Source organism: Nanorana parkeri, unplaced genomic scaffold, assembly GCF_000935625.1.
Source record: "Nanorana parkeri isolate BGI_ZX_2015 unplaced genomic scaffold, ASM93562v1 scaffold567, whole genome shotgun sequence".
Lineage (NCBI taxonomy): Eukaryota > Metazoa > Chordata > Amphibia > Anura > Dicroglossidae > Nanorana > Nanorana parkeri.
In genome coordinates this window covers 193907-209993 of record NW_017306835.1, presented here as the reverse complement: position 1 = coordinate 209993, position 16087 = coordinate 193907, and the positions used below count along the sequence as shown (strand labels likewise).

Sequence of the window (16087 nt, the reverse complement as noted above, 5' to 3'; positions counted from 1 at the left end):
ACATTGCTAATAGATATAGGAGGCCTCTGAATGATCCCACCTACTGATGTACGTCTAAAAATAAATGATAACTTTGTACAGTGGTGGGAAAGATGTTGGTGCTATAATAATAATTATAATAATTATTATTACTTATATCACCAGCTTTGCTAGCAGAACCTATTACCTAACTTTTTAAATAATATCTAAAGCTTAAACTTTTTTGTATTCGTTTAGGATAGAGGACATTTCTACTGTTCATCCTCTCTATTTATCCTTGTAATCATTGTCAGGGGACAACTAATGGTGAGAAATCATAACATTTATAGATGTCACCAGAATAGGAGCTGAGGGGAATTCTTCCAATGTGGACACTAGTTTTTGTGAAGATTAAGAAATAATTTTCCTAATTTTGAGGAAACCTTTAACAGGATTATGCACAAAAGGGTGGAGAGTTTGGAGAAGGCAGGAGAAGTGAACAATCAAGGCCCAAGTATCTAATTTGGAAAAATTCTCCAATTCAGCTCACTTTCCAGTTCAGCTATGTTGTCCTAGATTGTTCACTTCTCCTGCCTTCTCCAAACTCTTCACCCTTTTGTGAATAATCCTGTAAATGTTTTCTATGCAATGTACATCGCACTTCTGTGTCAAAAAATGTCATTACATTGTCCTCACACGGATCTTTTTCAAGCTCTTAAATGTCATTGATGTATCGTGTGACCACAATAGGTTTGGAAACTAAACTCCACTCGGTCCGGGATTTATGTGGATGGTTTAATGTACTGTGTATAACAGCATGGAATACATTAGGCCTGTATAAATATGTGAAAAATAATGATAATAATGACACATTGTTCATATGTTTTAAACTGTATAACGTGCTTTGTCTAATCAATCTTAATCTGCTATATATTTAAAAGATTATTTCTAGTGTAACAAATAGGAGACATTGACCTTATTTGATCTTCTCTGTTGACAATAAAAGCATTAAAGAATCCTCATCAGAACGTAATCCAATACAGAAAATAAATATTACGAAAGTAATCTTCTGTTTCAAGAGTGATAAGCAAATATGGAGTTACTGAACAGTTCATACTTCAGCTGTAGAAAAATACAGCCCTAGTTACAGGTTCCAGCCAGGTAACCACACAAGTGACTTGATGTAAATGAGTAAACAATCTTACCTTTGAGGAGACTATCCTGTTATCTGGATACCTCTGAGGAATGTATGCTTCAGTGCCAGGAGGAGGCTCATTGTGGCCAACATAAATAGTGCGATTGTCTACCCAATTTTCTTCTCCAGCACACTATAAAGAGAGAGAGAAAGACGGCTATAATTCAGTTTTAAAGTCACAGACTACTTATTTTAAGGTCAAAATATAGGTCTTATTTAATAACACACTGCAAGAGCAATAACCCATATCAACGAGAAACCAGTTTCCAACTAACAAAAGAAAGGTGATTAATGGAAGGGTATTTCAGTAAACAAGGGGTAGCCAGAAAATACCAGTTGCTTCACAATATAATTAAAACTCATGTCAGTATTTAGACATTCACACACACATATCCGCACAAGCTCACATGCACATAGAAAGACACAAGGGGATATACAAACATGCCTACTATCCCACATGGTGAGGTGTCTAGGATGTCAAACAACTCCGTCTCAGGATATTCCCTCACAGCAAGTCAGATACTTTAGTTGCTTAAACAGTTGATTTTATAAGTGTAATGTCAAAGGTTAGCAGCATTAATTGGGCATATTAGTGTTTCCTACTAAAGTGATACTAAACTGAGGAGTGAAATCTTAAAAAAACATTCTAGCACCTTAACAAAAATGTAAAAGTTGTAAAGTAGTCAACGCTCCAAGCTTGTTCCCGTGATAAACTATCATTTCAGTACAAATTAGTATGACATTGTAGTCTATCATGGAAGTGAGCTTGGAGTGATGGCTACAACACACTCCATGGTGAACAAAAGTAGTCACCCTCCAGAAGGAAGGACAGTGTCAGCACCAATTCAGAGATGATTGGAGGATCGACAGCCGAGTGATACACAAATAATCTACATTTTTGTTATTAGTTAAGGTGCTTGAATGCATTTTTAAGATTTGATTCCCGAGTTAGCATCAGTTTAACCCCTTCATGACCAGTGACATACAGTGTACTGTACGACACTGGCATTGGACCCGTTTAAACAGACTCCCGGTGGCAAAAGCTCTGATTACACTTGTAAAGCCGACTGTCAGCTTTACAGTAGAAGCGATTCTGGTGGCTCAGACCCCCCTCCCCCGTGTTTCCCGGGCTCCACTGCCCCTTCTACGGGCCCAGGACTGGCTTCTCTGGTGTCGGGGGCAAGCTGGGGAGAAGATTGGCAACCGTCCGTTCACCGATCTCCTCCCCGAACTATGGACCGGGAACGATGCAGATTACATCGCTTCCGGTCCCATAGCTGTCATTGTTAGGCTCCTGAAGCCCAGCTATAAGCTATTGAAGTGTGATCAGCACTTCAATAGCTTATTTCAAATGGAAAGGTGATACTAGGGGTCTAGGGGCTTGTATGTTATAGCAATTAACCAGTTGAAGTCCGCGGTGTTTAAACCCCCTTCCCATCCAGGCCATTTTTCAGTATTCAGCGCTGCGCTACTTTGACTGCCATTTATTCCGTCATGCAACGCTGTATTGAAATACATTTTATACCACTTTCTGGGGACAGATAGAGCTTTCTTTTGGTGGTATTTAATCACCCCTACAGGGTTTTAATTTTTTACTATATTAAAAGGAAAAATTACAGAATTAAAAAAAAAAACTTGTTTCCCCTATATTAAATGATAAAACATTTATTATTACCCAATTTTTTGGTAAAATATAAAAGAAGGGGTCACGTCGGATAAAAAGACACCAAACATGTCAAGTCTTAAAATTGCGTGCGCAAAACCTCAAAAACCTATAATACCCCCAAATTGGCCATAGGCGACGCTTTAAAAGCTTTTACCGCTCATCAGTTTAGTGTTATCAGTGATTGATGGCCCTAAAATGATTGCTCTCACTGCAACGTTCGCGGCGATATGTAACGTGTGTAGCGCAATTGTCGTTTTCGCGCGCTGGTGCACTGGACGCGTATTTACGTTTATATGTGCGTAAACGTGGGAGACTTAAGAATTTTTGGGGGGGTTTTTTAAAGTTTTTTTTATATGTGACTTATTTTTTAACTCTTTTTATGTTTTTTTACACTTATTGTCATTGCTATTACATAGGGGGATAACAAACCCCTATATAATAGCACAGGTACACTGACAGGTCCTCTTTATGGAGACATTAGGGGTCTCTAAGACCCCTAATGTCACCTGGGTACCCCAAAAGAAGCTGATGAAGCAGAGATCTGTTTGCGAATCGCTCAGCGGTTTGCGAATCGCTCAGTGTGAATGGGGCCTAAGGGAGATCAGCGAGAAGGAAGATGCTGAGCTCCCTCCCATCTTACCTCCTGACACCCTCCCGAGCCGATCCTGGGCCGCAGATGGGGCAGCGGATCCCGGGATTGAAGGTGAAGGGTTAGGAGGGGGGGCGGCATGGTATAAAATTCATTTCAGTACAGCGCTGCATGACGGAATAAATGTCAGTCAAAGTACGGCAGCGCTGAATACTGAAAAATGACCTGGATGGGAAGGGGGTTTAACACCGCGGATGTCAACTGGTTAAAGTAAAAAATAAAAAAAAGAAGTTTTTAAAATCAATATTACATGAAATAAATGTAAAAATATTTTTTACAAATTGTTTATAGTCCCCCGCAAGCACGCACGTCTTCACCTAAACACGCGTCGGGTGCGCCTACGTATGAAAACAACAATCGCGTTACACATGTTGGGTATAGCCGAGCACGCCGGAGTGAGAGCAATAATTCTTGGCAATATATTTAGGCGTATCTCTAAATTGATGACCTGTAGGGGCTTTTAAAGCGTCGTATATTAACTTTTTGGGGTACTGAAATTTGTCGCAGTTTCACAGACACATTTTTCACTAAATTTTGGGGTTTGATAAGGAGTTGCGTTAATAACGTGCAACATACAGATTTGCAACTGCCACCATTTTATTTTATAGGGTTTTGGCTTTCAGAAAATATATAAATGTTTGGGAGTTTTAAGTAATTTTCAGGCCTATAATGTGTATTATAACAAAAAAATGGAGAAAAAAAAGGGCCTCAGTCATAATGGGGTTGATATACAAACTGAATAATGGTTTCATGTTAGGCCCCATTCACACTTGCGATATTGCAAACCGTGCGTTTTTCCGTGCGATATCGCGCACATTTTCGTATTGGGCTGAGCACAAGAAAGGGTTCTGCCAAAAAAGGGTTCTGCACAAGCGACGCGCGACGAGCTACAGGCGACATGGAGCTGTAAATGGGAACAGCTCAATTGACATGCATTGGACTTAGTACAGAGCGATATTGCGTGGAAATATGCACGTTTTTGCTGCGTAAATCCGCGCGATAAACCTCTAAGTGTGAATGGGGCCTAACCAGTCCAGGGTTCATAAAACAGAACTACATCCTCCTATCCTTTACAGCCAGGGAAGATGTAGCCTCTGTTTTGGATTGCAGTTGCCATGGTGCTGCACATGTGATCATCTATAACACAGCCATTTGAGGGCTTGAAAGTTCAGTTGAGAGCTGAAATAAGCACACTGACAACATTGTTTTGGGAGACAATAAATTGGTGAGAAAGGTTCCTTTTTAAGAGTACTACTGTACCTTTACTCCACTGGGTTCTGTTAGGAGCCACATTTACTTGAAGTACTTAAACAAAAAAAAATTTAAATAGGGTCCTGCAAAATAGGACACTGGCACTTGGGTGACCAGAATAAATAGACAATTCATGCGTACGTTACAACCAGCCTGTAGGATTGGGATTGTGCCTGCATATTTGAGAGTTTGTTTACACCAGCATTATACCATGGCTGCTGATATGCACTGTGAAAGGAGAAGTGTGATGCCTTCTAATGACACATTGCACAGTTTACTTTTTTTTTCAACTTTATTGAAATGTCACAAAATAACATACAATTCATCTTTATTCAACACAGCACTGAAAAATCAGCAGCAGTACAACTGCATCTTGCCTTAACAAAATAAAGTACCATGTCAAGGACCATTTCATACCTTTTGCTTCGGAGTTTAGGTACCTCTAACTGATATGAACAATAAAAAAAGAATAATAATTCTTATCTATTGTTGGAAAAAAATAATTCAAGGATTTCCCATGATCTCATTTGAAACCAGTGGAACGTCTATCTAGGATTGCATTCCTGGATGTGGAAGTACAAGCTGAGGGGAGAACTGTTCTGAGCTGCTAAAGGTACACATATTAAATGACTGGAGAACAGATCAGGGATCAACCATACTAAATGCAGCCCCTGGGATACCTCCATTTACTCGTTGAGGCACCCTCCAGGTATCATGAACCCTGATTGATAGCTACTGGTCTAAGAATGTCTTGAATATTAAGATAGATAACAGAATGCACTGGTTTACAGTTTACTCATTCCTGTTTACCTATTTATAATAGGATGATTAATAGTAGAATACGTTAGATTAGGGGAACTAATCCAATTAGCAAAGTCAGTAAAGTTTAAGGAGCATTATACAGGCAACTAAAATATATTTTTAACTCAGTAAAGTTTAGAGAGCATTATACAGGCAACTTAAATATATTTTACATTTTTATTTTTTTACCTGCAACAGAAAAAATAAATATATGTAGTAAAACAAATCAATTACAAATAATTTTGTAAAATTGCACTAATGTATTATGTAAAATATACATAAATGAGACAATGTTTGGTTTGCCATTATCATTTTCACCATATTGTCAGTGTACCATAACAATTGGACAAGTGAAAGCAGACAATGCTCAAATTACTCTGCTCATTACATCAGAACAGACCTTCTGTTTGATCTGACTAACTTGCATTTGTAAACAAGAAATTCATGTTCTCAATAAAATGCTTTCTGGGAGCTAGACAGACAAAAGTGCATATCAGTTATCAAAACCCAGAGTGATCATGGACCAAAAGGAAACATTACAGTATAAAATCATAATGTAAATAATTCAATTTAAAACACAAGGAAAATGTTCATAATGCATTATACTGTATCTTGAAGAAAAATAATGCAGCATGCAACAAATCCCATTTATCTCAGAAATTGACAAAATCATAATGCAATGGGTTTGTAGTCTGATAATAATAGGCATATGGTTACAGGAATGGTTATATAAATAAAATGTAGTTAAGAAAATATTGCTTTAATGAGCAATTGGAAAGGACAGTTACAGCATAGTCTATCTGAAACATAAATAAAATTGATCCTTCCCTGAAATTACACAAGAGAGTTACACAGGGCCTTTATACATGTTCTGAACACATGAACAAATCCATATTGCTCTGATTGAATGGTACAGACTGGGGAAAAAGCATTATGTTGTCTGAATCATCAATTCCATACATACAGTATACGACATTTATCCACTTAATCTAAAGTAGGGTTGCAAAGATACCAAGTACAGTGCTTGGTCCAAGACTAGACTAGAGAAAAATTCAAAAATTAGGAGGCAGCTGTCATTTGTAAGGAGCACACGGAGCTACTGGGATTTGTGCATCCCTGTTATATTGTACAATTTTGTTTTTATAAATAAAAATAAAGGGATGCACAGATACCATTTTTGCGAATACGAGTACTGGTACTTGCCGAGTACTTACAAGTACGAGTACTGATACATTTTTGTTTATTGTCATGTGACAGTTTTTCTAAAACAATACAGACTAATGATTTCAGGACAGTGGTGGAGTGCCAGAGCCAGGTCCCAGCTGCAACCGCTGCAACCAGGGCCGTCTTTAACGCAGGGCAAAAGGGGCAGCTGCCCAGTGCCCAATCATTGTTGTGGGGCCCGAAACAGCTGCCCCTTCAGCCCACGTAAGATAAACACATGCAGGGATGGCAGCCTCACCTGTGTAGGCAATGGGGTTTGCTCCAGCCCTGCCCCCTGTCTGCGTACACAGCATCAGTGCTCTACAGACAGGAGGCTACATTACAGCAGCATAGACGTGGGTCTGGGCTCCGCCCACTATAAACTCGGCCCTGCCCCCTGTTCTCCGTACTCTGCTCTCCTGTGTTGTCTGGGGCCCTGCTGGGAGCCCACACCGTGCCTAGATGTCACCCCCGCTGTGTGTGTCCCCTCCCCTCTCCCTTCACACCAAGTGCACAAATATGCCACAGTTTATGTATGCAACATATACATATACTGTGTGCAACACATACATATGCAGAGTAGGTTCCTGATATTGCTTCTCTAGCTCAATCAATGCTGCTGAAGCAGGATTTAGAGTTTTTAAAGAAAAAAAAAAGTTCTATGTATGGCTGCAGCAAAGCTTCATGCACTCTCAATACTAGGGATGCACCTATAGGTAATATTACAAACAGGATCTGTGCTATGGAACAACAAACCCCTAAGCTGCCATGCTAAAAAAACTGTATTATAAACATGCCCTGCGCTATAGAGACCAACTACATATGCAATCTAACGATAATCTACATGTGAAATAAATACATAAATATATAAATACGCAAAATCACCCCATGCTGAATACATTATTAGGTATTTTTCCACTATATATTGTATTTATTCACCATAGGGTTATTCTGCATACTTATATATTTATTTCACATGTACATTATTATTAGATTGCATATGTAGTTTGTCTATAAAGCGCAGTGCACTTTTATAATTCACTAGGGATGCTACTGCACCGATACCTGCACAGCCCTCCTGAGATCCCGTACAGTCCCCCTGAGACTCCACACAGCTTCCCATCAGGATATTGAATATCCTGTCTCTTTCCTGGCTGTCTCTCCTTGCTCTCTCTCCTGGCTGTCTCTCACTCTTTCCCCTGGCGGTCTCTCCTGGCTCTCTCTCCTCGCTGTCTCCTCTTTCTCTCCTGGCTGTCTCTCCTGGCTCTCTCTCCTAACTCTCTCTCTCCTAGCTGTCTCGCTTTGCTCTCTCCCCTAGCTCTCTCTCTCCTGGCTGTCTCTCCTTGCTCTCTCTCCTGGATGTCTCTCACTCTTTCCCCTGGCTGTCTCTCCTTGCTCTCTCTCCTGGATGTCTCTCACTCTTTCCCCTGGCTGTCTCTCCTGTCTCTCTCCTAGCTGTCTCTCTTTGCTCTCTTCCCTAGATCTCTCCCCTGGCTGTCTCTCCTCGCTCTCTCCCCTGGTAAAAAAACTGTATTATAAACATGCCCTGCGCTATAGAGACCAACTACATATGCAATCTAACGATAATCTACATGTGAAATAAATACATAAATATATAAATACGCAAAATCACCCCATGCTGAATACATTATTAGGTATTTTTCCACTATATATTGTATTTATTCACCATAGGGTTATTCTGCATACTTATATATTTATTTCACATGTACATTATTATTAGATTGCATATGTAGTTTGTCTATAAAGCGCAGTGCACTTTTATAATTCACTAGGGATGCTACTGCACCGATACCTGCACAGCCCTCCTGAGATCCCGTACAGTCCCCCTGAGACTCCACACAGCTTCCCATCAGGATATTGAATATCCTGTCTCTTTCCTGGCTGTCTCTCCTTGCTCTCTCTCCTGGCTGTCTCTCACTCTTTCCCCTGGCGGTCTCTCCTGGCTCTCTCTCCTCGCTGTCTCCTCTTTCTCTCCTGGCTGTCTCTCCTGGCTCTCTCTCCTAACTCTCTCTCTCCTAGCTGTCTCGCTTTGCTCTCTCCCCTAGCTCTCTCTCTCCTGGCTGTCTCTCCTTGCTCTCTCTCCTGGATGTCTCTCACTCTTTCCCCTGGCTGTCTCTCCTTGCTCTCTCTCCTGGATGTCTCTCACTCTTTCCCCTGGCTGTCTCTCCTGTCTCTCTCCTAGCTGTCTCTCTTTGCTCTCTTCCCTAGATCTCTCCCCTGGCTGTCTCTCCTCGCTCTCTCCCCTGGCTGTCTCTCCTCGCTCTCTCCCCTGGCTGTCTCTCCTCACTGTCTTTCCTCGTTCTCTCTTGTTTATAAAAAAAAATTGCAATGTGATGCTAGAATGTTCGGGATTCGCTTAAAGAAAAGGCAGCAACCCTTGCAGCATCATTCTGTTTACTATGCGATCAGCATCACATAGTGTTGCCCCACCTCTTCCGTATGCTGCTGGTAGGGCCAGGGAGGGGAGGGGGTGATGGTGAGTGGGGCCCAAGAAATTGTTTGCCCAGGGTCCAATCAATATTAAAGACGGCCCTGGCTGCAACCCTGGTAGTTCTCATGAAAGTGCCAAGTATCTGCACTGGTACTCGAAAAGTATCTGTGCATCCCTAATCTAAAGTATTGTGTGCAATCCTAACAGTACTGTTTGGCAGTATATCAGTGATGTCATTTCATGCAGTGTTGGGGCACTATTATAATACTTAGTATTTATTTTCTCCATAACCATATCAGGGTTATTCACAAAAGGGTGAAGGATTTGGAGAAGGCAGGAGAAGTGAACAGTTTAGGCCAAAATAGCTGATTTGGAAAAATTCTCAAAATCAGTTCACTTTCCAAATCAGCTATGTTGTCCTAGATTGATCACTTCTCCGGCCTTCTCCAAACTCTTCAACCTTTTGTGAATAGCCCTATATATTTTCTATTTTTCTTTATTTGGTTTTTGGAATAGCACAATTTCTAGCATTTAAATTGGGCATTAAAAAGTGCAAATGCTGCAACCTAGCCAAAATGAACATCTTGACAACTTTGGCATTAGCCAAACAGTTTCTAACAATTTAATTAAATCTAATACAAAATACCAGAATTTACTATAGCTTATAGACATTCTGTAATTGGGTTTAATATGTGACTGTCTGTAATGGCAGTATGTAGAGGTTATTGCACCAAGTATATCTGAAGCCATTTTAAAAATTATTTTGGATAAAGTTGGGCGGAGTTATAACCAGTCTGGGGAGGCAGGAGGGGCATTTGCTCTCTATATCCGATTGCGAAGATTTCCCTTCATATGTCAATACACTCAAACATTTTCTGTTTGCTTATTTATTCACTACTATGTCCCCTACTCGTGTGCTAAAACTTTCTATGCTGCAGCTTTTAACTTTTTTGTGAGTACCTGGTTAATCCTACTGTTTTCATGTACCCCCCCCCCTCCCCCCCCCTTCTGTATCGGCAATACAATAGCAGTCGATCCTCTGGTTGGCATGTTGCCTTTGGCATTGCACATGTGCCACCAGTTGCCTGTTGAGAAACATTCACTTCCTTTTTCTTCCGCTTCAGACTGCCCCACATGACTTGAATGACACTCAAAAATCAAATTCTACAAATACTGTACATCCCTCTATGCATAATAATTGTTGATCATGTGACGGACCGCCTGGTACCCCGACGGGGTACCTCTGTCAGAAATCAGCTTCCTCTCCGCTGCAAACCGAATCCCAGTGTCATCAGCCCAAACCTGCCTAATTATTGGACAGAACCAGTATATTAGGACAGAATGCTAACCTCCTCAATCATCAGACAACACCAATGGTGAAGAGAAAATCAGGAACTGCTTTATTGAAGACCAGCTCAGTATTTATACAGTTCAAGAAGTCTAAAAACATAACGCAATCAAACATGAACAGCATGCAAACAGACATCCCCCTCCTCGATGCCTTAATGAATGAATAGGGAGAGAGGAGACACATGTGATGTGATCTGCTGAGTGTCCATCATGGTAATCGACTCCTCTACACCCCGAGTCAGCTACTCCTAGAGTCAGCTATCTTAATCCCATCACTAACACAATACAACAAAGGGACCAATAAACTGTAACAAGTTCAATGTCCAGAATTATCCCCCTTCAGTGCTGCTGGATTCACAGCCTGTACCTATAATTAATACAGGGTCACTTAAATGTAACACCAGGAAAAATATGCAGTACATCCCTCTACACATAAACCTAAGAGAATGGTTCATTGTAACCCCAAGAGGTCCGAGGGGTTCTCCATAGTCCTAGGTCCATAGTCTAGCCCTCAGGCTCCTCCAACAGCCCCAGTGACGGTTCAGTCCGTCACAGATAACATAGACCTGTCAGGTTTAAAATGCTGTTATTTTGAAATACTTATACTTGCAGAGCATTCACGTCTTGCTTTGAAAGGGCAAAATCACTTCAGTTTGCCAAAGCAATGCACACTGGGATTGCCTTGTCATCAGCAGAGCATTGCTAGGAAATCTCATCTGCAATCTCATGAGATCTCAGGGAAAGGTATTTTCCTCCCGTGAGATGATGTACATGGTCACATATCTAGTCGCATTTGCCAGAAATCATGAAATGAAAGGAGAGCTAGTAATCTGCTCTTAGTAAATATGGCCACTGTCAGAAGACTGGGAAAGAAGAGCAAAATAAGGTATGCAAAGAATACAAAGCCTACTATTATCTAGAAGTATGTGTTTGTAAATTGTCATTACTAAACATTGCTAAAGGTGTGTTTGTTGTTGTTTTAAAGATATTGGTAAAGGTCCGCTTTAACAGTGCAACCTTAACATCCGCACTGGGCGATGACAGGAACCCAAAATATTCCTGTAGTGATATCTGCAGGATGTGCCAGAGGTTTTCTGCATGCTGCACCCAACTGGAGCATGTGAATAGACATCACGTGACCCACATATATAAATAAAATAAAAGATTTGAAAATAGTATTGTAATCTGTTATACAGTATACCAGATTACCTTATCATACATATAAATTAGTGGATGTGGGTTTAATGACCTGCAGACACAACTGAAGTTGAAAGGAAGTCTCTCCAAAGTGAGGGAATTACCATCTTAGACTGTGGTCCCCACTGGAACATAAGGAGCAATAAAACCAAACCCCTCACCACTTTATCCAAAAGGTTTGGCTTTAGATATACCTTAGGATTATAAAATATGCTCATTATACTTTACAGGCCAGGGGCACTGCACTTCACACAATTTATCATTTTAAAGTATATTTTAGGAGGTGAAGACAAAAAGAACAGAAAAAAACTCCAGAGTAGAAAAACCCTTTGAACATCATCGATGTCTTCAACAGCTAGATTCATTGGCTTGCAAATGATCTTTACTTACTGGGATCAGATCTTGTTGTCTCAGAGACAAGATCTGCTTTTCTAAAGCCGTGAGCTCGTTTAGCAGACTGTCTTGGGTGATGTATTAGGGACACCTTACTCAACTTTTCTAAAAGAGCATGTATGTGAAATGCCTGCACATAGCTCTATTAGGCGCAGTCAGATTCACACAAACCGAGCCCACAGTAGTTGGCATAACCATTTTCAGAGCATGCAACTCATTATGTTACAACAATTGGAAAGCAAGCATTTTAGAACTCAGTAAAGTCATTTTTGCAAACCTATTTTTACATTATTGTATACTATTACTTGTCAAATTGGAGCAAGAGATAAGCTGTATTTACATGTGTTGGATGCACAAGAGGGAACAGTAATGTATAGGCATCCCTGGCCCGAACATTGCAAACATTCCATAAGTACATTTGTCCTTTAGATGCCACTTAGCAGGGGTCTGAACCACCTGCCAGGCTCCTCCTTTTAGTGCCCATGTAAATCTTGTCTTAAGGTCTACCTATAGTACAAAAAATATTTTTTTAGTTTTAGCAGGGAAGAGTGAAAACTCCTGACATCTTATTTTTTACTGTGTCTCATTGGGGATATTTTCCCTCCCCTCCTGTTAAAATACACAGCAGGAACGGAGAAGAAGTCCCTACATAGTGAGGGGAATTCCCCTCTTAGACCGTAGTCACCAGAAGTCCCCATTAGAAGATTTACCCTCTACTCCTTTTCTGGAGACATCTATAAAAATTTGGATTTATCATCACTTTCTGTCTCAGTTATAGAGAGGTTGAATATAAACAACCACATAGAATGCAATAAAAGCTTTACAGGGGTTTTACACTGAGTGGCCAGATTATTATGACCACCTGATGTTTGTAGGCAAATTAGCTATAATTAGCTATAATTTCGCGCTGAAGTTGCTAGAGGGCCAGGCCATTATAAATAGGGAAGCAGGTTGTTTACCACGACAGTAGACATGATTTTTTTCTGAAGATATGGGTAAACAACGCGATTTAACAGCCTTTGAACGTGGGATGATTGTTGGTGCTCGGAGCAATGGAGCGAGTATCAGCAAAACAGCAGAATTCGTTAAATGTTCAAGAGCAGCTGTTGTTAAAGTGTTTAAAGACTGGACTGTCAGCCGAAAATCTGGGTCTGAACCTGCGAATTGTGGCCGTCAGCGACTAGTCAATGTTAGGGCAGAACGCAGAGTGGCAAGACTGGTACAAGACAACAGAAGGGCAACAGTGCAGTGTCATATTCCTCGCATCACCTTTCAACATCTCGTGGAGTCACGAGGCGGCCCAACAAAGTCATCTCGTGGAGTCATCTCGTGGCCCAACGAAGTACTGATGGGGTGGTCATAATAATTTGGCCACTCAGTGTATATCCATCACCTACTCCAAATCTGATCCAAAATCCAAAATTAATTTAAAAAAATGTTTTGGACTATACATATGTAGGTAGATAGATTGTGATGATTTGTCCAAATAAATTGACATATTGAAATGATATTACTGAGTAGTGGTGATTCCTGTCTTTTGCTTGGACTATACATACACTTTAAAGAAAATAGATCTACTTAAGCTCAGGTTAGTGGCAATGCTATGCACTATGTTGCTTTTAACATATTTTGTATAATTACCTCAAGACTAAAGTGACTGAAATACATAATGCATTATGGAGTGACCAAAGCTTTTCATACAATATACCTGGTTTCAATTTGTAACAGGTGCAAATACAACTAAAGTATGTTACAGAGAACTGCTCTGTGTGTGTGTGTGTGTGTGCGCGCGACATAATGAAAGGGGAAATCATAGAGGGGCAATATACACTATGTTGCCAAAAGTATTAAGACACCCCTCCAAATCATTGGATTCAGGTGTTACAATCACCTCCATGGTCACAGGTGTATAAAATCAAGCACATAGACATGCAGACGCTTCTACAAACATTTGTGAAAGAATGGGTCGCTCCGTGAAATTTTCTTGCTGCTAAATATTCCACAGTCACCTGTTAGCAGGGCCGGACTGGCCATAGGGCAAACCGGGCACTTGCCCGGTGCGCCGGGCGGGCCAGAACACAATCAACCTGATTGTGTTCGGGCCGGTTTGCTATGCCTGATGGTCGGCTCTTAGCAGAGCCGTCACTACTACACAGTAGACACTAGAGGGAGCTGGTGGGGGAGGCCAAAAAAACACTTCCTTACCCAGCTCTCTCTAGTCTCTACTCTGTGCTCTCCTCTCCGGAGCTGCCAGCGCTGTTCCTGTCCCCTGTCCCGGCCGCGATATTTACATATGAATGGGCCACGGTGATTTGCATATCAATAAGCCGTGGTCAATTCATATGTAAATATCGCGGCTAATTCATATGCAAATCAATGTCGCCGCCTTATATATATGCTATTATATAAATATATTTATTTGGCGCACATATATATATTTATTACACATACTGTGCATAGGCCCACACATCAGCACTTTGTCAATATTTAGGAGAAGTTCACTCCTTTTATAAGGATAGTGATTTATCTTCACTTTAAGACCCTTGAGTGTCTCTATACCCACTTTGGATTTGTATGGAAAGCGTTTTTCCCCCATTATATTGCAAACAGCAATGAATAGTTATAAATATGAAATGCTGCCATAATATCCTGCTGATATATGCAAAGTACATAAGCACAAAAAAAGCAAATGTTGCTAGAATTCAGAAGACGTCTTTACGGTAATGCAAAGGATCAATATGCAGCTTAAAGATTTAATAATGAGCGACTGTCCTTGCTGTGGGGATGAGATAAGTCATCATTCTACATTGGTTACAATTTACTGATGCGCACACAATCTCCACAAAGGTTCAGTGACCAGCATTCGCTAAATTATTTGTGATTATACCGGCCGCATATTCATGCTTTCTTTCTACATCGGTGTGCATATATCACTGGCAGAACACAGTTGATGGTTCCTCTCTATTTGCATAGTTTCCCTTGCCCCCCTGATTTTCAGGAGCTCTGCCAGTTTTGCTAATGGGTCAATGGAAAGTTTGATTAGTGATTAACAAATTCACTACTAATAATTATTAGCAAGTCAATCTGTTTGAATGAAGGATGAAAATAGGGTCAGATTCTGTCAACCCCATACAAATGCATTTGTAGTTCATAGTATGTCTGCATCATGTCCAGACCAGAACAGTTTGTTCACGGACAAAAAAAAGCATCCCAATGTATCCCTATGGTATTTCTGGGCTCTGTTCACACCAGTGCAGTCCGTTTCAGTCCAGACAAAGAAAAAATACTGCTCATTTTCTCTGGTCCAGATCTGGTCTGGAAAATGGTGTGAACCTGGCCTAAAGGAGAGGTTTGCTTTTGTACAATATAACACTAAGGGCTTGTTCACACTATATCAAGTGTGTTCCGGCACGGTTAGGCTGGGTTCACACCTAGGCGGATTGAATATGCACGTTTTTCGCGCGTTTTTTTTTACCGCGGTTCGCGGTACAAAAACCGCGCGAAAAACGCGCGTTTCCGAGGGATACTTGGCTGTATCGCCCGACCAAAACGCCCCAAAGAAGTACATGTACTTCTTTGGGCATAGGGCGGTTTCCCGCACGTTCGTACTCGCGGAAAACCGCCCAAATGGGAACCATGCACATTGAAAATAATGGCATTTTCCTGTTTGAGCGTTTTTCCGCGAGTACGAAAGCGTGGAAAAACGCCTAGGTGTGAACCCAGCCTTAGTGGTTCCGCGTTCAGGGGCAGGAGGGAGCGTGGAGGGGACGTGATGGTGCCATTCAAGTCAATAGTCAATTCAAGTCAATAGAAATGCAGACATGCCTCCTGTCTGCAGTGCGATTGTCCTCACCAGAACGTGTTGTACAGCAGTGCATGCACTATTTTTTCGCACCTCACCGGCATTGCCGTACCATGCATTCTAGTGCAGGCGATTTTGAATGGAACCACCACACCCCCCCCCCCCACCCC

The 16087-nt window shown here is 41.1% G+C and overlaps 1 protein-coding gene across 1 annotated transcript in view; it reads right to left on the bottom strand.

The window, feature by feature from the left end:
* ATP11A (ATPase phospholipid transporting 11A) overlaps nucleotides 1-16087 on the bottom strand; it is a 148233-nt gene that overhangs the window by 84892 nt on the left and 47254 nt on the right. The window contains exon 2 of the mRNA XM_018562255.1: nucleotides 1164-1286. Coding sequence (XP_018417757.1) covers nucleotides 1164-1286 — 123 coding nt within the window. The remainder of the gene's footprint in view (nucleotides 1-1163; nucleotides 1287-16087) is intronic.